This window comes from Tamandua tetradactyla, chromosome 16, assembly GCF_023851605.1.
Source record: "Tamandua tetradactyla isolate mTamTet1 chromosome 16, mTamTet1.pri, whole genome shotgun sequence".
NCBI lineage: Eukaryota > Metazoa > Chordata > Mammalia > Pilosa > Myrmecophagidae > Tamandua > Tamandua tetradactyla.
In genome coordinates, this window is record NC_135342.1 from 41,044,514 (window position 1) to 41,068,706 (window position 24,193).

The 24,193-nt window shown below is 35.4% G+C and overlaps 1 protein-coding gene across 9 annotated transcripts in view; it reads left to right on the plus strand.

The window, feature by feature from the left end:
* PHKB (phosphorylase kinase regulatory subunit beta) overlaps nt 1-24,193 on the plus strand; it is a 294,059-nt gene that overhangs the window by 54,974 nt on the left and 214,892 nt on the right. For all 9 annotated transcript variants that reach the window (XM_077132330.1, XM_077132329.1, XM_077132328.1 and 6 more), the window contains 2 exons: nt 8,114-8,203; nt 9,892-10,030. In XM_077132330.1, the coding sequence (XP_076988445.1) occupies nt 8,114-8,203; nt 9,892-10,030 (229 nt within the window). The remainder of the gene's footprint in view (nt 1-8,113; nt 8,204-9,891; nt 10,031-24,193) is intronic.

A 24,193-nucleotide genomic window follows, 5' to 3' on the forward strand; every position in this document is an offset into this window, starting at 1 on the left:
TCCCACTTATTTCATTAAATAGAGTTATATGAACATCTTTGATCAGTTGTGCCAGTATCTGTGTCTCCTTTGGTGTTTTAATTTGGTTGTTAGGCTGGGATATATCTGTCTAAATTGTGATATTCTTAGTGATATTCTGTTGTTTTCATCACGTGTAAATATCTTAATTTATTTACTTTGGCAGTTGATTTCCTTCTGTGGAATGCAAGGTACGGGGCAGGGCACAACAGTGCAGTGATGCATTGCAGCATAGGTATAGACGCAGGTTGGGGGTGTTACACTGGTGATTGTGAACGAGGGCATACGAGGCATCCAGTGGCCAGGGAAGATGTACCTGTGCTGGTGTACAGGTATGGGGGTATAACCCTGGTATGCACTGGTCTAGAGCATGGGGCCCTTTGTGCATATGCACGGAGCTATGACTATAGGTCGGTGTTATGTATTCATGGGCTGGGGGTGGATGGGACCTGGCTGTGTAGGTCAGTGCCTTCTCATAGCTGAAAGTGTGACTGAGGGCTGTGCGTATATGTGAGTCTAGGAGTTCTGTAAACTGATGTTCGCAGAGCTGAAAGATGTCATTGGATGTCGTGTGCATGCACGGGTCTTGGAGTGCCGTAAACTGATGTGCACAGCTTGGGGGGTCATCGTGAGGCTATGCAACACTATGGGCATGGGGCAGGTGTAACCTGGTATGGAGGTTTGTGCCTGCAGCCTCCACTCACTGGCAACAGCCTTCAGAGAACAGGGAGGGGAGGTAGTGCTCAGGAGGGGTGCAGGAAAGGTGGGTTGTGCTGCACCTGGGGTGGGGGTGGGGTATGGGCACTGGGGGTTGTAGGGTGGGGGCACTTAGAGCGCTGGGAGCTGGAGTGGGTGACAGGGTTCAGGTATGTGGGGTGTGGGGTGAGTCGCGGGTCACCAGGGTGCGCTGATGAGGGTCGCGTGTTCAAGGCTTACTTCCTTGTCCCTGTTGTCCCCGTGCTTGCACTCCTTTGGGCTCCGTTCTTCCGCATTAGGCTCCAGTTTTTGCTTTCTCAGCTTTTGGAACCAGGCCACCCTATGTAGTACAGATGGCCCTCTTAGTTCATTTGCAGTCTTAAATCTCGACCCTAATCTGAGATGCATCCTGATCTTATATTAAGCTATACAGAATTAGAAGTCCTCATCCGGGCGGGCCATGGTGGCTCAGCGGCAAGAACGCTTTTGCCTGCCATGCCAGAGGACCCGGGTTCGATTCCCGGTGCCTACCCATGAAAAAAAAAAAAAAGTCCTCATCCCATTCTAGACTCCAGGAGTTGGGGTTTGCTAAATGGAGCTTAGAGTCTAGGCTCCCATTTTCTTATAAGTATTTTCTGAGAGAGAACTTAGCATATATCTTCCTTCATTTCTGGCACATTTTGCACAACACAGTGTCCCCAAGGTTTATTCGGTTCATTGTGTGTCTCTTGATGTCTTTCCTTTTTGTAGCCACACCCTATTCCATCTTATAATTCTGTCACCTTTTGCAATTGTGCCTCTTATTCATTATATCCTTTGTCTCCCTCCATTTATTGGGCATCGTGGATGATGTCCAAATTAAGCAAACTATGTCTTACAATATCCTTGCTTGGTTGTACAATCAGGCGCACTCTCACTGTTTTGTTTATTTATCCCTCTCAATTTTACACAATTTTTATTGGTCCATAATGACAAAAGAATGGCACACACAGCATCACCAACCATCAAGTCTAAACTATGCCTTATTATTTGTCCTCACCCCCCAGTTGCTCCTGGTAATGCTGTGGTAATGTTGATGTCTTTCTCTTAACTCTTGGCCATAGCTACATTTTTAGTTTTGCCCTTATATCCCTCTACGATTGACTCCTTGTCCACTATCGAACCATTGAAATAGTTCATGTGAGAACTTATTTATAATGGTTGATTTAATCAATGGGATACATGGCCCTATATATCCCCATTTAGTCATATTCATATTCACTATGGCAGTGTTAGTTAAAAACCCACTAATGAGTTACCATCACTTCTATCCGTTCCCTTGTGTTAAGATTCAGCCTCTTTGGTAGCCTTTCCTCCATCTCTAGCTTCTGCATACCTCTAGGTCTGCTGTATTTTATAGTGTAATCTCTGAGATTACCAGAGTTATAATAGTGAAATCATATAGTATCTGTGCTTTTGTGTCTGAATTATTTCACTCAGCATTATGTCCTCAAGGTTCATCCACATTGTCATGTGCTTCAAGACTTCAATACATCTTAATGCTGCATTCCACCTTCGTGTTCGGCATCATGGAATATCTTTCCTTCCATTTAGATTATTTTGTATTTCCTTTAGCAATGTTTTGTAATTTTCTGTGTACAAGTCCTTAACATCCCTGGTTAGGCTTATTCCTAAAAACCTGATTCTTTTGATTGCTATTTTGAATGGAATTTTTTCCTTAGTTGTCTCCTCTTACAGGTCATTGCTGGTGTACAGAAGTATTACTGATTTTTGTGTATTAATCTTGTATCCCACCACTTTTTTGAAGTTATTTATGAGCTTGGGTAGCTTTCGCATAGATTTCTCAGGGTTTTCTAAATATAAGATCATGTCGTTTGCAAATGAAAGTTTGACTTCATCCTTTCCTATTTGGATTCCTTTATTTCTTTCTCCTGTCTAATTGCTCCAACTAGGACTTATAATACAATGTTGAATAATAGTGGTGACACTGGGCATACTTATCCTGTTCCCGATCTAGGTGGAATGCTTTCAGTCTCTCACCTTTAAGTATGATGCTGGCTGTGGGTTTTTCATCTATGTCCTTTACGATATTGACAAAGTTTCTTTCAATTCCTATCATTTTGAAATGTTTTTGTCAGGAAATGATGCTGGATTTGGTCAAGTGGTTTTTCAGCATCAATCAATATGATCATTTGATTTTTCCCTTTCGATTTTTTAGTGTGCTGTATCACATTGATTGATTTTCTTGCACTGAACCACCCTTACTTTCCTGGTAAAAACTGCACTTGATCATGATGTATAATTGTTTTAAAGTGTCGTTGAATTTGATTTGCTAATATGTTAAGAATTTTTACATCTGTGTTCGCTAGGAAGATTGGTCTGTATTTTCCTTTCTTATAGAATCTTTATCTGATTTTGGTACTAGAGTGATATTAGCTTCATAAATGAGTTATGTTGCATTCCTTTTTCCTCAAATTTTTGGAAGAATTGAGCAGAATTGGTGTTTGTTCTTTTTGAAATGTTTGATAAAATTTCCCTGTGAAGCCATCTGGTCCTGGGCTTTTCTTTGTGGGAGGATTTTCGATGACTCATTGCATCTCTTTACCTGTAATTGGTTTGTTGAGATCTTCTGTTTCTTCTTGAGTCAGTATAGGCAGTTTGTTTATTTCTAGGAATTTGTCCATTTCATTTGAGTTGTCTAGTTTGTTGGCATATATTGTTCATAGTATTCTCTTATGAATTTTAAAAATTCTTCAAGATCCATGGCAATGACTCCCCTCTCGTTTCTGATTTTATTTGTGCCTTCTTTTTTTCTTTGTTATTCTACCTAGGGGTCCATCAGTTTTATTGATTTCCTCAAAGAACTAACTTTTGGTTTTGTTGATTCTTTCTATTTTATTGTTCTCCAGTTTGTTTATTTCTGCTTTAATCTTTGTTATTTCTTTTCTTTTATTTGCTTTATGGTTAGTTTGCTTTCTTTCTCTATGTTCTCCAGGTGGGCAGTTAAGTCCTCAAGTTTTATTCATTCTTGTTTATTAATATAGTCATTACTTAGAGGGTCTTTCCCTCTCACCACTGCCTTTGCTGCATCCCATAAGTTTTGATATATTGCAATCTCATTCTCATTTGTTTCCAGATATTTACTGATTTCTCTAGCAGTTTCTTTCTTGACCCACTGCTTGTTTAAGAGTGTGTTGTTTAATCTCCATATGTTCATGAAAGCTTTGGTTCTTTGGTGAGTATTAATTTCCAGCTTTATTCTCTTGTGCTGAGAGAACATGCTTTCGGTAATTTCTAGCTTATTTAATTTATAAAGATTCACTTTGTGTCCCACCATATGATCTATCCTGGGGAATGTTCCATGTGTGCTAAAGAAGAATGTATATCCTGGTTAAATATTCATTATATGTTTCTGATTATTTTGCATCCATTTCATTTTCTTTGAGCATTCATGCTGCATTGTTTGCTTTCTTTTCTACACTTTTATCTGTATTGTTGCTTTTCAGATGTCGTAATTCTTGTCTAAAATTTTACCGTTGATTACTCTTTCTTTAACTTCAGATTTGTGGCACAATTCAACATAAATTGTGTGTCACATTCATGTGTTTAATTTAAATAATTTTTGAAATATGTTTAAATTTTATTTAAGTATGTTAGTATGATAATCCTATACTCGTTATTTATATTTCACGAAGTCATTGGAATATGCAATATAGTTGGTTTTTCAAAACAATCATACAGATGTAGCTCATACAGGAATTTTATGGTAATTGTGTATCCTTCAGTTAATTTTTATTATAGCTTGATTTAGTGCTGAACTCTTAATTTTTAAAAGCCTAGTTAAGTGTGAGCATATTGTTTTATTATAGAAGTGTAGGTTTACATAACATATGCAGAAAATGTAGAGTTCCCATATACCCTCCCTCAGACATGCAGCCTTCCCTTTTTGCATTTTGCATTAGTGTGGTATCTTTATTACAATTGATAAATAATATTATTATAATTATACTGTTAACTATAATGCATATTTTACATGAAGGTTTATTGTTCGTACAATCCTATAGTTCCTTTAAAACTTTTATTTTTATATAGATGCAACCAAAAATTTCACCAGTAACCACATTAAATATATGATTTCATGGTGATAATCATATCAACAATATTGTATTACCATTACCACTATCCATTAACAGAACTTTTCCATTACCCAAATTTGAACTCTGTACCAATAAAACATTAACTCTCCATTCCCTGTCTCTACCCTGGTCCCTGGTAATATGTACTGTCTTTTCTACCTATGAATTTGTTTATTCTAATTATTTCCTATCAGTGACCTTATTCCAACCAACATGATGTCTTCACAGTTCATCCATGTTGTCAAATATTTCAAAGCATCATTCCTTTTTATGGTTGAATAATATTCCATTGTATGTTTTTACCATGTTTTTTTATCCATTCATCTGTTGGTGGATATCTAGGATGCTTCAGTCTTTTGACCATTGTCAGTAATGCTGTTGTGAATATAGATATGAAAATACCTGTTCAAGTCTCTGCTCTCACTTATTTTAGATCTATACCTAGAAGTGGGATAAGCAGATCATATGGTAATTCTATGCTTAACTTTTTAAGATATTGTCAAACTTTTAAACTTCAGCTGTACCATTTAATATTACCACCAACAATGTATAAGAATTTCTATTTCTATACATTCTCACCACGACCTATTTTCCTGTTTTTTAATAGTAACCACTCTAGTGGTTGTGAAGTAGTATCTCCTTGTGGTTTTGATTTCCATTTCTCTAATGCTTAATGATGTTGGGCATCTCTTTTATGTGCTCATTGGCCACTTGTATACCTTCTTTGGAGAAATGTCTTTTGCTTATTTTTTATTGGTTGTTTTTTGTTGTTGACATGTAGGATATCTATATATATTTTGGATATTAAATCCTTGTTACATATGTCCAAAGTCTGGTATTTTTCATTAATGGTTTCTGAATTTTTATTGTGTTCCTTTGGTAGTCCATTATTTCCTATTTCTTTGTCTTGTATCTACTTCCGTAGTACACTGTGCATTTTAATATTTTTAAAGTGCTAGTTTACTCTGGGATTTAAGTCCTTGAACTACTGAACCACCCTTGTACCCCCTTCCTACCATTTTTAAAGCCATCTTTTTAAGCTGCTTTTCCTTGATTCCTTTCTTGCCCAGTTAATGAAGCCATTTGTTTTCCATGGTTTTGAGAAAGATGGCTACACCAGTTTTTAGTAATTGTTCAACATTTCTGTGGGGGACTGAACTCTGAAGTGTCTTCATCTTGGCCAACTGGAAAAATATTTCCATTTGTTTAATTTTTTTATGTAATTACTTCAGAAATGATACAAAGGTGGTCATTAAAATGTCAACTTTAATCAAGCTGTTCTTAATTCACTATGGGATTTCTTTGAAGGTTTAGGAATATATAAGAAAATATTGAGTCTATAGAATTAGGTTATTTTGTTTTCATGTTTTTCTGCTATGACTTGAATAGCTTCTCTTTTAGCTCCTAATAGATATTTATTTTCTGGAGAATTTGGTTTTCATTTTCTTCTTTCATTTTTACCTCTAGACAACTTCACTGATGATGGTAATTAGAATAATTAGATAGCAGAATTATTTTAGTCTTTTATGGGGAAGGAGAGTTACTTTAATATCACTTTAAACAATATTTGTTCAGTCTAAAACCATGACTCAATACCATTAAAACAGTCATCAAAATAAATTCACTTACCATTGTATATGTAGTTTGATTTCAATTTTGTATATTCTATTTCTGTCTTCAACTATACCTGTATATATTATTTACTGATTGTTATAAAAGTATATATATGATTTATAGTGATTTTATTTTTGTGTAATGTAAAGTAATACTCTTTTGTTAGATTGCTAAATAAAAAAAATATTCACACAGAGTCCTTCCATCTTAGCAAATCTGTCCCTTTTGTCTTTGTACATATATAAACACAGTTTTAAATTGTGATTATTTGTACCTCATTTAGTTTTCTTTTTTAATTAATGGACTTCTGTAGGAATTTGTAGACTCCCAGAGTTTGGCACCTTTAGTGCAAACAGTGACCGTATTATTTCTGTCCAAATTGCTTTCAGTTCATAACTAATTGAATTCAGGCACTCAAGGGCATGGGTGGGCCCATGCCTCCTTCTCTGTCTTGTCTGTGTTAGATCTTTTTAGTCTTCACTGTGAGCCATTCTAGTTGGTGCCATTATGAAGACTGTTTTAGAAACTCTTCTCTTGGCTCAGAGTAGGTCATTTCCTGTTCCCCATTTTATCCACAAATCGCTTCCCTTCCCACCAGAAAATAGTGAGACAGAATCTAAATGTATATGTCCTTTCTTTACTTCCTTCAGAATGTTTAACATCTGCCTAAACATGAAAGTTATTCTAGGTACTCTGGCTTTAAGCTAGCATACTGTACATAGAATTTTATGAATCTAAATGCTTTAATTTTCTGCAAATACAGAATCTTAATGGATCTCAATGCAGTTTTACCCCCTGGGTAAATTATAGGTTCATTTTTGTGCTTTGTTGTTTGACATGCATTACCTGAATGTAGAGGTAGATTCATTGTGATCCTGAGATGTTATGATTTTTGAGTGCTTTTAAGAAGAATGAGAGCCCATTGTTAGTTTGAAGGCTGAAAGTTCAGATGCTTCCTTTTAAGTCAGCAGTAGAAGATGTATACCAGTCAAGTGAACAATTTTCTGTATCCATTTTGTGACAAATTATCATGATTATTGTGTATTCTGTAACTTTTAAGCAATGTGCTTTAACATCTTACAATGTTAGAGCTCACTACTTTTGATCTGCTTTTTGTCTGGATAATAAGGCAAGAGTGTTATCTACTTGGGATAAAGTGGAGTTCTGAAGATTTCAGGAAGAAGACTAACTGAATATTAGGAAGTGGATGGGTTTGGAATGTGTGAGGTTTTGTGGGTATGATTGTTTGGCAGAGGATTGCCTTGGAAGTATCAACATAGGACTTGGGTTTGGATTTAAGGGCATGTATTTCCCAAAGGGAGCTGAGGTGATTGAACTAATGACTACCATGTGATTTTTGAGTTGTCAGCACCAGATACATGTCAATTAGTTAGACCAACTGCCAGCGGTGAGGATGAGGTTGTCCCACGATATTTAGAGCCCCTCTGTACTTGTTGACAAGGAGGGTTTTCTTCCCTCTCTGCCTCCCACCAAAAAAAAAAAAAAAAAAAAAAAATTACCAGTAGTGAAATAGGGTAGTTCACATAAAAATGAAAATCATTTGTTAGATAGTCTTTATTTCTAAGAGGTTTTCTTTGTATCTTTGGGTGAAGATGACTGAATTTGATGTTTTTTCATTTTTCTTTTAGACTCAGTTTATGAACCTCTTAAAAGCATTGATCTTCCAAGACCTGATAATGAAACTCTGTGGGATAAATTGGATCATTATTATAGAATAGGTAAGCAAAACTGAGGAAAACATGTCCTTAAATAGCTAGTATTGGTATTTATTCTACCCTGTTTATATTGCATCCATTATGTCGGTTTTTTTTTTTTTCACTTGAATGTTAGGATAGTTTCAGTGCTTAGGCATCTGTATATTCCAATTGCACATTGATACCAGGACTATAAAAGTAAATCTCCACATTATTTCTGGTTCTTGAATACTTTTTAAACTGTCACCAGTATTTCTGTGTTCTTCCAGCCTTCATAAACATTACAAAATTCAAGCACTTGAAAATTTTTCTTGATTAATACTTACACAAAAACAAAAATTTTGTATGGATATTCCTTCTTCATTTACTTATGCCTAGTGTCGTGATAATTCTGAAATTTTTATATTCATTTCAAATTCAGTGTGACACAAAAAGTAGTATCAGGTTACTATCATTATCATGTTACTCGTTTTGTATACAAAGATCATTCTGGCAAATTTTTTCAGTGTGAAGAAACAACTTTGAGATGTACATGTATGATTTTCCTCTTTGTCAGACTGTGAATTGGAACTGCCTATTAAATTTTAGTTAGTTTATTTCTTGTACCTACAATCACAAATAATATATTTGGTTTATGTATCTCATTCTGAGATGTGTATTTTGTATTTATTTCAACCTCGTGTAAAACCTTATTTCAGTTAAGATTCTGACATATATTCTTATGTTGCCCTTTTATCTTTGTAGGAGTAATTGGTTGGTGAATTAGCTACATTTTTTAAAGAAATGCCAGTTGTTTACTTTGGATTATGAAGATCAATTCTACACTCTGGGAAATAATAAATATCTTGAATTCTGAAAGAGATGTTGACTTTCTTTGCATGAAAAACCTTTATAGTGATAGGATCTATTTAGTGTGAGAAAAAGAAAACAAAAGCTTAACTCTTTAATATCTGTAAAGGACCAGAGCATTTAAGAGCTTTGAAAAGCTATCCTAAAAAGTAGTTGGAACATATCCTAGCTAGGTTTGATTAATTAAGGTACTTTATGGAAGAAATATTGCTCATCCATTTATAGTTAGAGAGGAATAAAATAGCTTTTATGTTAATCTTCCAACTTTAGGACTCCTAAAAGGTGATAAAACATTAGTTTCAGACTTCTTTAAGTAAAATGTTCACAAGACAATTATCTACTTCCTGCTGTTTTCATGTCATATAAGTATGGAATTCAGTTTTGAAATGTTAGGCATCTTCTTAACCTTCACGATATAATAAACAATATAATAAGTAAAATGAATGCAGTCCTCTAAAGATCAGACATAAATTAATCATCAGTGAAATACAGGATTCTGGCCTGTTTTATACATCCTTCCTAAGTCATCGATAATTTGCTTTACTCCTTGTAGTTAGATCAGCTTTGGATTTAGCAACTGTATGTTACTCTTTGTTGTACATTAAGTGCTCATTAGCTGAATTCTTTCCTTAAAATTGGAAAGACGCTTTCATCCAAGGTGGATTCCTACTTAGGTTGGAGTAACTTATATGATGTTGTTTCTACATCTACAAATTTTATAGATTTAAATATCGGAGAGTTTAGAAACAACAAGAAAACTGTCAGGAGTGGAACGAGTAAACCCAAAAGGATCAAGACATTCAGCCTAAGGAAAATGGATGACTGTACAATTCTCTCATTCTTTGTATTGTCTTCAATTGCAGTCAAGGCAACGTTGTTGCTGTATCAAAGTCCAACCACAGGACTCTTTCCTGCTAAAACGTGTGGTGATGATCAGAAAGCCAAGATCCAGGACAGCCTGTACTGTGCTGCTGGGGCATGGGCTTTGGCACTTGCATACAGGTAAGCTGGTTGTGCTCTACTAGTATCTCCAAGTCTAGGTAGAAGAGTTTTCTGGAACCAAGCCAAATTAGGCAGCCAAGTTTTAATTCTGCCACTGGCTCACTCTGTCAGCTGTGATAACTCATAGCCCCTTTCTAAGGGGTGTATATGAGATTTCTAAGATTCCTTTGGTTCTAACATTTTATGATATTGTGATCAAAATATTTCATCTCTAGGCTTTTAAATCCACATTAGTCTTTGGCAGAATGAATTATATGTTCTCATTGAGTTGATTTCAGTAACAGAGGAAATTGATGGTTATTGAATTTTGCAGATGAAAATTCTGAACAAACCAGAAACCTGTTAAATACAGGTTTGTCCAGAATTACAGAGGTAGTTTATAATAGAGCTAGGCCACAACTACTGTTTTTTGGTTTCAGTTTTATGTTTTTCCCACTGTGCTCCTTTGGAGTATTAGTTGTTAAATCTAGTTTTAACTCAGATAATTATTTAATAAAGAAAAAAATCCTTTTACAATAGAAAATTTCTCCTCTTTATTGATTTCATTATACATATAAAGCACCCTTGTAAATGGTAATATATTCTAACCATTAATTATTAAGATTATTAAGTTTCTGAATGTTGATTTTTCTGAGGGTGATACAAAATACAGAAAAATTTACTTCTGTTTTGAAATCTTATCTTCCATTTGATCCTGATTCTGTGTCTTAAATCACTGATGCCTTACAGTTTTTACAAATAAATCTAATATTAAGATAATACGGGGTGGGCCACAGTGGCTCAGCAGGTAAGAGTGCTTGCCTGCCATGCCTGAGGACCCGGGTTCGATTCCCGGTGCCTGCCCATGTAAAAAAAACTAATAATAATATGAAGTGATCATCTTTAGCACACTTTTGGGCTTATGCCCCTATAAGCAGTTCCTTGAGTATTCTGTATAAATATAGTACTGCTTCATTAAATGTAAAGCTACTACCAGTCTTAACAGTATGGGGAGTATCAACAGTACTTTAAACCAAATGGTCAAGCCAATAATAATCAAACTCTGATATTATATACCTCCTAATGAGAGAGAGTGGGAACTATACAGCATCTCCTACAAGAACTTCTTATCAAAATGTCTAAATAATCAATAGAAACCAGATTATAGTTTGTACCAAAACAAATGGCTTGGACTGTTAAAAAAAATGTCAGTATCCTAGAAGACCTTTTTTAAAAAGTGAGAATGACTAGATTAAGAAAGACTTAAGACGTGATAACCAAATGCAATATATGATCCTTAAGTGGATCATGTATTTTAAAAACACTATAAAGTTCATTTGGGGGATTTTTGGATAAATTTAGGTAGACTATATATTATGTAATTTCTATATTTTATTTCTTGGGTTTGATAATGATTTTATGACCATGTAGAATAATGTCCCTGTTTTTAGCAGATACTTCTGAGGTGTGTAGGTGTGAAAGGTCATGATGTTTACAGGTTACTTTCCACTAGTCCAGAGTAAAAAGAAAAGGTTGAGAATATAAACTAATTAATAATTAGTAAATCCAGGTGAAAAGTAGAAAGGTTTATTCATTGTAGCATTCTTTCACCTTTTCTGTAGCTTTGAAATTTTTCCTTATAAATCACTGAGAGAAAATTGGTTGTATAGAAAATACTGCTTATATAACAAAGTAAAAAGTAAAGATAGCATGTGGATAAAAGTTAGACATTGACATTTTCTCAGAAGTCTTCAAACATCTGATAAGGAATTCAGTGTTTTTAATTTTCTGGGCACATTATCTGTGTACTAACTCCTTCAATCATTTCTTTTCTTATGTAGTAAAAATTTGTGTATGTGTATGTGTATGTGCTTATGATGAGCAAGCGAAATACATTCCATTTAAAGAAAGGCAAGGGCACTCGTCATGGAAACATTATGAAACCCATTTTAATTTCACAATATAATTAAATTGTGATGACTTGTTTAGAAAATTCCCTTGCTGTAAATTTAATAAAATTTTTGTTTTAGTCTACTTGTAAATGCTAATGAAATCATATAGATTGCGTTAGGAAGAATTCCCCAAAAATTACATTAATTTTTTTCTTCAGGTGTTTTTATCTGTCTCTTTTTGTTATTGACTGCATGGTATGAAGTTGTTAATTTTAAAAAATAATGAGTAATTTGAATTTTCTAATTGTATTAGTTTTCTATACAATTAGTTTTCTATCAGCCTTGTAACAATCCATGAAACCTCATATTTGTTTAAATTTGTGTGTTGTGTGTGTGAACTGGGGACTTTAAAAGATTCAAAATCTTTTTACTTTATGCGAATTTAGGAGTATGATTTTGTGTTATTTAATTAGTTACATATAGTCAATATTTTTATTATTGAACACAATGGAATAATTATGTTGCATAATGCTTGAAATAGTTTGCTCTTTCTTAACTGTGATGTGTACACTTTATAATTTGAATTTGTTTAATCCCGGAGGAGGAAAGAAATGTCTTATAGTAACCTGTAGTTCTCAATGTATCATTATTTGTAAAAAAAAAAAAAAAAGATTTTAATTTACATGGTTCAGATTAAAACTATTTTCTGAACCTACTATCTGTACAAAGTCTGTTAAAAGAAAATTAGCTTATTCCTTATAATAAAATAGTATCATGTAGGGTTTGGGCATTTTTTTGTTGTTTCTAGTATGAGCTCTTGGGGGGGAAAAACTGACTTTTACATTAAGGTCTACGTGTGAAAAATAGCATTCTTTACGATTTATATTTGAGAAAAATAAGTGATTTTTTTAAAAGTATTGACTTGATAGAATATTTTCAGACTTTTTATGTGTGTATATATTGGAAAAAGAAATACTCGAAGTAAACTTTGACAAGATACTATGAGCAGTGTCAAGGGGAGAGAGAGGATGACTTCAGCAAAGAAATCATCCTGTTCTCTGCCAGTGACAGATTTATTGCTGTTTGGGAGTTTAATGTAGTAAGTAGCCACATGTATAACTTAGTCTTATCAAGCAACATTCTGATTATATTTTCCTTGAAGCTTGCCTGAGAGGGAATAATGTGTCAATGATAGGACTCTAGTGTCTAGTTTCTTCTGTAGTTATATATATCAGTGTATATATATATATCTGGAATTCTGGTTTAGATGTGAAATCAAAGCTTCATGTTGTAGAGATATCTGCTCAATAATTGAACTTGATTATAATAAATTACTAAGTAGAATTACTTTAAAAGTTTCATTTATTAGTTTTTATAAATGTGAAATATTTTTCGGATCACACTAGAACTTGAATTTGCATGCATACTGCTTCCTAAAGAAAACAGAATATTGCCAATCTCTGGTAGAAAAATAGGGAAATTATTTTAGGTCACCAGGTTCACTTTAAATCTTAGGAAAGGTAATAAATATATCCTAATGGCCTTAATGTTTTTACTCAAATGCATCTGTTCTTTTATTTTCCAGAGAAATATTCTTCTGGTTACTATATTATTTGCAATAGAAAGAAGAACCAGGAGAATGTCATTAAAATAAAAGGGTCCTTTGTTGTACCTGAATTATTGTGGAATATTTTGTCTTGCTTTAATGCTTGCTGAAATTAGGAGCGAGAAAATTATTTTAAAGACATTTTTAGGAAAACATGACTTGGTTTGCTTTTTTCTTAATTTTTTTTTTTCATATTTAGTTGAGGTAGGGATGGTACACAGAAAATTTCATTGATTTAATTATATTCCAACTGTGCTGTTTCCTCCATGTATCAATGCCTGATCTCCTTGTATCTGTATCAGATGAAAAAAATTGAGTATAGAGTAAAATTATGCCAGTGTTACAGCAGTGCCTGCATAATAAAGAAAGAATAATGTGGTAATGATGAACAATTTACTTTTTACTGGCATTTACCATAATATGTTAAAATGACAATCATTCTTCCCGTTAGTGGTCTATGAGATATGCAATTTGAGAAGGAGGTAATTGTGGTATACTTTTTAAATAGACAGGTGTATTGGTTGCTAAAGCTACCGGAATGCAATATACTAGAGATGGGTTGGCTTTTATAAAGGGAATTCATTAAGTTGCAAGTTACAGTTCTGATGCCATAAAAAATGTCCAAACTAAGGCATCCAAAGAAAGATCCTTGACTCAAGAAAAGGCCAATGACGTTTGATGTTTCTCTGTCAACTGGGAAGGCACATAACAAATGTCTGCTAGCTTTATCTCTTTGCTTTTCTTTTCAGAATGGCTTCCCTAGGGGTGTTTTCCTTCTGCATCTCCAAAGGTGGGCTCTGAAGCTTTTTCTAAAATGGTTCTCTCTTAAATGACTTCAGTCATTTAAGAACCATTTCTAAAATGGTTCTCTCTTAAATGACTTCAGTAAACAATCCCACCTTGAATGGGTAGAGACAGATCTCCATGGAATCCACCTAATCAAAAGCCCCACCCACAACTGGATGGTTCATAGCTCCATGGAATCAACTTAATCAAAAAGATCCTACTTAATAATATTGAATCAAGATTAAAGAGCATGCTTTTCTGGTGTACACAACAGTGATGTTCTTTATCAGGTTTGGATATTGACAGATATTTTAATTAAGATTAAATGAAAGAATAAATAAATCACTTCTATTTTTCAGTAGTGGGTAACTCTCACCCAGCTTTTGTTGGTCACTCATCCATAATAATAAGTAAAAATAAAACAGGAAATCAGAGCCAGGAGAACGTTTAAAACCCAGTTTAATAGTAATACTTTAGCTAGTCTTCTTTTTTCTTCTATTTGTTTTTCTTCAAAGCAGGAAGTGTTGTTAACTGTGATTTACTGATATTAAATTAACACCTAAGAATTGTAAAATTCTATTTACAAATACATCATGTAGTTTAAATAACATTTCCAGTTAGTACTTTTTCCCTTTAAGAAGTTAGAAGAGAAGTTGATAGGGGAAGAGAAAAATAAACTGTAGGAAAGGAGCAGAAAGCATATACACTTAAAAGCGAGGTTTAGGAGAGAAAGAGGTAAGGAAAGAAATAGGAAAAGAAGTAAACCAAGGAGCATATAAACGTTCAACATATTAGAGTTATTAGTCACTTATTTTTAAATTGATCATTTGATTTGTCTTAAGAACCTTCATGTTTGTAATTCTAATTACTTATGCACCTAATGACAGTACATCAAAATTCACAAAGCAAAATGATACAACTAAGGGAAAAAGGAGAGAAATCCACATGATAGTTGGAAATTAATTTTACCACTCCTCTCAATAACAACTTAAGCAGACAAAAAATCAATAGGGATATAAAGCTTTGAACAAATATGTGGTATCTAGAAAAGTCTTAAATATTTCTCAGTGAAACAATATGGCCAAATAAAGTAGCCAGGGGGCAAGTAGAAAAATAAATTTTAAACTGATAATTAAAACAAAGTGAATACATAGAAATCTCTACCAGAAAATCTAAAATTTTGCACCTCAACGTAATTTTCTGCCCATGTCTTCAGTTACTCATTTGTTCGAACAGCATTAAATGTTTACTCCAAGGTAGCCATTTGGCCTTAGCATATGATAACTCTGGTTGTTTCTAGAGCTCAGAGAACTATATGGCACACCAATGCTACATCTGTCCCGTGCTCTGTGTCTCTAGAGCTTCATGAATAAAGAATATGCTTCAGCAGACTTGAATGTGCTTTTCTGTTTTAGCAAGTTCAATTAATGGCATCACCTTGCACCCAGTCATTCACAAATTATTCCAATTTTACTTCATAAACATTACTTAAACCTTTCTCCTCTTTTCCTTTTCTCCTATCACTGATTGTAAGTTTTCATACAACAGTTTATTCCCTTTTTGACTGGAATATTAGTTGCATCCCTTAACCATCTTGCTGCCTCTATTTTTTTCCCCTTTTATCCAGCATCTGTTTTAGAGCTTGTTTGCTTATCTAAAATACAAATCTAACTATGTTCTTTTTCTCCTCTAGATGCTTCAGTCTCTTTAGTTCCTCACTACAGAATCAAGTTCTAACTTCTAAATATGGCATATAGAGCCCATTGTTAACTTGCTATCTGTCCAACTTCCTCATCATTTTCTATCTACTATTTTAATATCACAAGATTAATAGCTCTCTGAATATATCAAGCTTACTTATGCTGTGTCTTTGATCATGCTGTTCCTTCCATCTGGAATAACCTTTTACTTCTTATCTCACTAAGTTTTATTTATCTGTTAAAGAATCAACTTGCTTCTGGTATTCTGGAAGTCTTCTTGAGCTTTTTCCTAACTATGCATCTCTACTCTGACCTCATTGTGCCCCATTCAGACCTCAACATCAGCTCAGCATAGTATACTGATAATATGTATCTGTTCAACTGTGAAGCCTCAGTGCTTTGCACATACTATAGCCCTAAATATCTGTACAGTTAGTCTCCGATTCTTATTTTACTGAGAGAGGGGTGTTACAAATAATATTCAACTATTCTATAGATTTTTTTCAACTTTCCTTCAGTTTTGTCACTTTCACTTGTGAATTTTGAAGTTCAGCTATTAGGTACATGCATATTTTGAATCATTATGTCTTCCTGATCACTATGAAAGATCTTCCCTTGTTTAAATAAGGCGTTTTGTCCATTTACGTTTTTTTTTTTTTTTGAGGTATCTTCACACATATACAGTCCATCCAAAGTATACAGTTTTGCTTACAGTATCATCACATAGTTGTGTATTCATCACCATGATCATTTTTAGAACATTTGCATCACTCTAGAAAAAGAAATTTAAAAAGAAAAAGCTCATACATCCCATGCCCCTTACTCCTCCCTCTCATTGACCACTAGTATTTCAATCTACCTAATTCTTTTTAACCCCTCATTCCCTCCCTATTATTTATTTATTTTTTGTCCTTATTTTTCTTTTACTCATCTCTTCATACCCTGGATAAAAGGAGCATCAGACACAAGATTTTCAGAATCATACAGTCACAATGTGAAAACAAAATAGTTATACAGTTTTTTTCAAGAATCAAGGCTACTATAACACAGTTCAACAATTTCAGATACTTCCCTCTAGCCCATCCAATACACCATAAAATAAAAAGGGATAGCTATATAATGTGTAAGAATAACCTCCAGGATAATCTCTCAGTTCTGTTTGAAATCTTTTAGCTGCTGAGTCTTTATCTCATTTTTCTCTTCTTCCTTTTGGTCAAGAAGGCTTTCTCATTCCTATGATGCCAGTCCTGGCTCAGCTCAGGGAGTTGCGTCACATGTTGCCAGGGAGATATATACCCCTTGAGAGTCATGTCATAATGTAGGGCAGAGGGCAGTGAGTTTACCTGCCAAGTTGGCTTAGAGAGAGAAGCCATATCTGCAAAAAAGAACATTTCAGTGCTCTAACTCTGAGTCTCAGTTGTCACATAAGTCCCCAAAGTTTTGGGAATGACCAGGTTATACACAAATAGCTCAATATCTCAGATGTATTTGGTACAAAATTTAGGAATAATTATAAGTCGGCTTCACTTTTCCTTTGCAGAAATAAATTTCATAAGGGCGAACTCTAAAATGGAGGGCTCAGCCTATTGAATTATTTGGCCCAACTGCTTGCACAAATATCAGGAGTTCCCCAATGGGGAAGTTCACTGTTTCTTCTTTTCTCCCTAGTCCCCTAAGTATTTGCGAATACTTTTTTAATTCTCTGTATAGATTACTCTGGGATGTATCAGGGCATTACACTAACATGTACAAACCAACAGATCTCATGCCCCATTCAAGATTCCGTGTAATTGTGGTGTTCAAATACACTGGCCATACAAGTTAAATTAGATAATGCACTAATCAAAATATAAATTTTGTACCAAAAAAACATACCTCCCTTTAGTCTTACACAGAAGTTGAAGTTTTAAAATTACCTTAGTCCTATCTATATCAGCTTCATTCTTATCTCTAGTCAAAGTCTGATCACTTTTTCAACTTTTTAAACAGTTGCAGGTGTGAGGTAATGCTGACTTTCATGACTTCAGTGCTCTAACTCTGAGTCTCAGGTATCACATAAGTACCCGAAGTTTTAGGAATGACCAGGTTATACACAAATGGCTCAGTATCTCAGAATTTAGAAATAACAGTTACAACTCCTGATTATATGTGACTGCTTTAAGAGCTTACAATCTAGGACCCTTTACGATAGGCCTCAACCTGATGACCCATACAGCTGTAAAGCAGAATAAAGTCATGAAGCATGTAACAACATGGATGAACCTTGAGGACATTATGCTGAATGAATTTAGCCAGAAACAAAAGGGCAAATACTATATGGTCTCTCTTATATAAACTAATATCATTAAGTGAACTTTGAGAGTTAAAATTAAGAACACAGATTATCAGGAGATAAAAAGAGGGTAGAGATTAGGCATATGGTGCTAAAGGAATGCAGAATGTGCAACAGGACTGGTTATAAAAATTCAGAAATGGATAACTACAATGCTGTCTGATGGTAGCACAATAATATAAATACACTGAATGAAGGTGAATGTGAGTATGATTCAAGGAGGCTGGGGGCATGTTTGACACCAGAAGCAAAGAAAGAGAGTAAAGACTGAAATGGTATGGCTTAGGAATGCCTAGAGTGGACCATGATGGTGATTAAATGTACAGATATAACAGTGTTTTTGCAAGGTGTTGAAAATGGGTGGTATATAAGAAAAAATAACCGTCAATGCAAGCAAGGTCTATAGGCAACAGTAACATTGTAATATGTCTACACTGGATATAACAAAAGCATTTTGCCAGAGTTAAATGTCAACAAGAGGGGAATATGGGAGAGGGGTGTGGATTCTTTGTGGAAGGAAAGGAAATGTCTTCTTATAGATTATTTTGGCAAAGGCATGGCTGCTTACTTAGGTTAGATTGTATGATGTGTGAATAAAACTGTTTAAAAATGAACAGAGATAGGCCCTTGATCTTGAGGCTTACTCTTGTGAAGCTTAAGTAGGGACCTGTAGGTATGCCTAAGAGTTATTTCTGGAGGACCTCGTTGGTTGCTCAGATGTGGCCTCACTCTCTCTAAGCCCTGCTCTCTAAGTGAAATCATTGCCCTCCTCCCTACATGGGACATGACATCCAGGGGTGAAACTCTCCCTGGTGGCATGGGAAATGACCCTCAAGGATGAGTCCGGCCCTGGCACTATGGAATCAACAATTCCATCCTAACCAAAATCAGAAAAAGAAGTGTAACTACTAAAGTAGCAATGGCTGAGGGAGTCCACATAGATTCAGGAGGCTACTCTGGAGGACTCTCTTATACAAGTTTCATTTAAACATCACTACTATCATAACTTGCCAAACCCCAACCAAAACCATTCCATCCAATTCTAAAGAACACCTAGGGCAATACATGAGATTCCACAAAGGTTCCATGCACTAGGGTAACTTTCCAGAAACCTATAATCTCCAGGTAAGTCTCTGAACCAGATAAGTCCTGAAAACTAGAAGACCCAACCTCTCCAGAAATCAGCTAGTTCCATCTCTCTACCCCATATTATTGACAGCCCCTTCAAAAGTGAAAGAGTTAGAATGGCCATAGTCCAGATACCCCTAAAGAGTGGAATAGAAAGGTCAAAGGTGATGGTGGAGTTATGAAAAAAGGTAGGGTTTGACAAACAAGTGATTGCTGAATCATTAAATTGATATTTCTTTTAGTCTCCAATATCTTAGTGCAGCAAGAAGTAAAAATATAAAAATGTGGAATTGTAACCCATACTAAATTCTGAAGTCTGTTCTATGACTAATGGTTCTGCTGTGCTTTGAAATTTATTGCTTTTTTTTAATATTTGTTATTTTTTGCAAAAAGGTAAAAAAAAAGGTCGATTGTGATGATGAAGAAAATAATTATTCCTCCTGGTGCCTTCCCATGCAAAAAATATACATATATTTATTCATTCTGGTGTCCTATATTCTGAAGCAGCTATAAGGAAAAATCTGAGAGAATAGTAGTAGCCCATGATGAACTCTGGGATCTGTCTTATAATTACTTCTTGAAGAGTGCTTTGGAAAGTATTGCTTTTTTCCTTTTTTGTGTTGTATATATATAATATTATATAATAAAAAAAAATTTTTTTTAAATGAATAGAGAAAGGGAGGGGCCAAGATGGCAGCTTAGCAATGTGCATGTTTTAGTTTGTCCTCCAGAACAACTACTAAATAACCAGAAACAGTACAGAACAGCTCCTGGAGCCACATCAGTGACCGGACACACAGCGCACCCCAGTCTGGAACAGCTGGACCGGCTGCGAGCCTCCCCAGGACCGTGAGTTCACCAAGGCGTGGTGGCCAGTGCCCCTCCCCCACAGACTGCTTCCCAGAGGGGAAAGGAAAGAGACTTTAACAGCATCAGGGGCTGAGCCCAGCCAAACACCAACTGTAGCTTTAATTAATACATTCTGACTACTAAAAATAGGCCCCCAGTCCAGGTGAACATGGTCAAAGCAGAGGACGCTCATTGGGCTAAAGGAAAAAGAAAAAAAGAAAAGGAACAGAGGTCTTTGGGCTGTGACTCTACAAAGGCTTGACTGCCTCTGGATTCAACGGCAGGACTTCTCAGGCTGCAACTGAGAAGGTCGTTTCAGGGCTTGTCTAGAGCCTGTGCCTTCCCCAGGGAAGGGGTGAAGCCCAACTCAGGTGGAATCCCTCCCTCAAGGAATTAAAAACCAGAGCTTGGTAATTTGAAACCATTAAAACCAGCCTACAACCTCTCCTGTCTCCACCACGCCCCCAGCAGGGAGAGTCTGCCAGAGTTAAAGGTACCACATCATCTTATGCTGGTGGGACCCGCAAGCAGATAAGCACCACATACTGGGCAGGATAAGAGAAACAGAGTCCAGAGACTTCGCAGGAAAGTCTTTCAACCTGCTGGGTCCCACCCTCAGAGAAAACCAACACAGGTGGCTCCTTCCTCCTCATAGGAGGCCAGTTTGGTCCAGGAAAACCCGGCTGGGGTCTATAATACCTACATAGATTTTCCTAAGGGGGGTGGGGGGGCAAGGCACCATATAGGCAGGGCAAGAAACAAGAAAACAAGAACCAAAAAATTCTCCTGTGTTAAACAAAATCTAAGCTAGAGGTCCAGAAAAAGCTGAACTGAATGTCAAAGAACAGATAGACAATAAATTCATCCAGCAAGAAAACCCTAGGTAAAAGAAGTGAAAGCAATCTCCAGAATAAACTAATTAAGGTAATTATATGTCTAGACGCCAGCAAAAAATATCAGATCACACCAGGGAAATTGAAAATATGGCCCAATCAAAGGAACAAATCAACAATTCAAATGAGATACAGGAGCTGAAACAATTAATTCAGAATATGCGAACAGACATGGAAAACCATCAAAAACCAAATCAGTGAATTGAGGCAAGAAATGAACAAAAAGAAGAAATTGAAAGTCTGAAAAAACAAATAACAGAACTTATGGGAATGAAAGGCACTGTAGAAGAGATGAAAAAAAAAACAGTGGAAACCTGCAATGGTAGATTTTGAAATGCAGAGGATAGGATTAGTGAACTGGCAAACGGAACATCTGAAATCTGACAAGAAACAAACTATAGGGAAAAAAATGGAAAAATATGAGCAGGGACTTAGGGAATTGAATGACAATATGAAGCATATGAATATGCGTGTTGTTGGTGTCCCAGAAGGAGAAGAGAAGGGGAAAGGAGGAGAAAAACTAATGGAGCCAGCCATCATAACAAGCCATCATAACAAGCAAACTCACCACCCTCCCCGTCTACGTGTGATATGACTCCCAGGGGTGTGGGCCTTCCTGGCAACGTGGGACAGAAATCCTGGAATGAGCTGAGACTCAGCATCCACGGATTGAGAAAACCTTCTCGACCAAAAGGGGGAACAGTGAAATGAGACAAAGTTTCAATGGCTGAGAGATTCCAGAGTTGAGAGGTTGTCCTGGAGGTTATTCTTATGCATTAAGTAGATATCACCTTGTTATTCAAGATATATTGGAGAGGCTGGAGGGAGCTGCCTGAAAATGTAGAACTGTGTTCCAGTAGCCATGTTTCTTGATGATTGTATAATGGTGTAACCTTCACAGTGTGACTGTATGATTGTGAAAACCTTGTGTCTTATGCTCCTTTTATCTACCTTGTCAACAGACGAGTAGAACATATGGAATAAAAATAAATAATAGGGGGAACAAATGTTAAAATAAATTTAGTTTGAAATGCTAGTGATAAATGAAAGCAAGGGGTAAGGGGTATGGTATTTATAATCTTTTTTTTTCTGTTATCGTTTTATTTCTTTTTCTGTTGTCTTTTTATTTCTTTTTCTGAATTGATACAAATGTTCTAAGAAATGATTAGTATGCAACTATGTGATGATATTGAAAATTACTGATTATATATGTAGAACGGAATGATATGTTAATGTTTTTGTTCTTAATTTTTTAAATTAATAAATAAATGAATTTTTTAAAAATGAACAGAGAGAAATATGTGCTAGAGAAAATGTTGAGAAGAAGGTGTACCTATGCATTGTTGGTAGGGAAGCTGAGAGGGTCACCCCTTCTGGAGTGCTTGTGATGCACAGGAGGCTAGGGTTGGGGTTACCATATGATCCTGCAACCCTGCTGCCAGGTATATTGCTGGAGGACTGAGAGTGAAGACATGAATGTCTTTTTTTTTTTTTAAAGACTGATCCATTTACTTTTAAAATAATTGATATGACTAGAATTTATTCTTCCATCAGTTTGTTTTCCATTTGTTTTTTCTGTTTTTGTTTCTCTTTTGCTCCTTTACTACCATCAGTTTTTTTAATTGAATTTTTTTAGTATTCCATTTTATTTTCCCTTTACCTCTTTTTGTTATTGGCTGTTGGTTGCTGTTCTAATTTGCTTGCTGCTGAAATGCAACACCCCAGAGATGGATTGGTTTTCAATAAAGGGGTATTTATTTAGTTAATGTATAGTTCTTCAAAGGACGGCAACTAACTTTCGCTGAGGTTCTTTCTTATGTGGGAAGGCAAAGTGCAATCTCACCTGGCCTTCTGTCCAGGCCTCTGGGTTCCAACAACTTTCCCCGGGGTGATTCCATTTTGTATCTCCAAAGGTCTGTGGTGAGTTCTGAGTGCTGAGATGAGGTATGCTGAGCTTCTTGGGCTGTGCTACTTTGCGCTCTCTTATTTAAGCAACCTCCAATTAAATCAAACATCATTCATTATAGCAGGCAGGCCTCCTAGCCGACTGCAAATGTAATCAGCAACACATGAGGTTCATATGCTCATGTCTACAGCAGTACAACTAGGCTCCTTCACCTAGCCAAGTTGACATCTGAATCTAACTACCACAGTTGCTAACAATATGTCTCCTTCATTTACAGCTCACACTATGCATTCTTAACTCAATAAAAGTCCATTACAGTCAGTATTCCACCATTTTACAGATCTTACCAGGCACTTCACAATTCCCACTTCTTCTCTCACATCTGGCAAATATAATAACCTCACAACAGTATAAGTCTTATTTCTTGTTCACTCTACCCTTATTCTTTGTATGATGCTGTCATGTGTATCACAAGAACATATATTACAAATTCCACCTTACGATGTTATTATTTTTGCTCTAAAAAAGTCATAGTCCTTCAGAATGTAGGAGCACACTATTTTTAATATTTACCCACTTTATCGTTTCGGTTGCTCTTCATTCTTTCTTCTAGGTCTAAGTTTTTATCTAGTTAATTTCTCTTCAGCCTGAAGAACATCCTAAAGCTTGCGCTAAAGTAGGTCTGCTGATTGGCAAATATTTCAGATTTTGTTTATCTGAAAATGTCTTTATTTCACTTTTGTTTTTGGAGACAATTTTTTTCATTTTAGGAAATATATCATTCCTTTTGTCCTGTGGCGTCCATTTTTTCTCTGGAGCAAGTGAGTATCTTTCATACCTTTGTTTCCCTAATATGTCCTTTTTTGTTTATTACTGCTTTTGAGATTTTCTCTTTCTGTTTCACTTTTTACATTTTTATTGTGAAATACCTAGGTATGGTTATTCCTTTTGTTTTCATTTTTCCAGCTTATGTTTCACTGTTTCTTCATTTTATAGGTTTATGAATTAAAGTTTTTAACCAAACCGGGAATATTTTTGTCATTTTTTCTTCAACTGTTTTTTCTTTCCATCTTCTCTCGTTGTCTTCTGGGA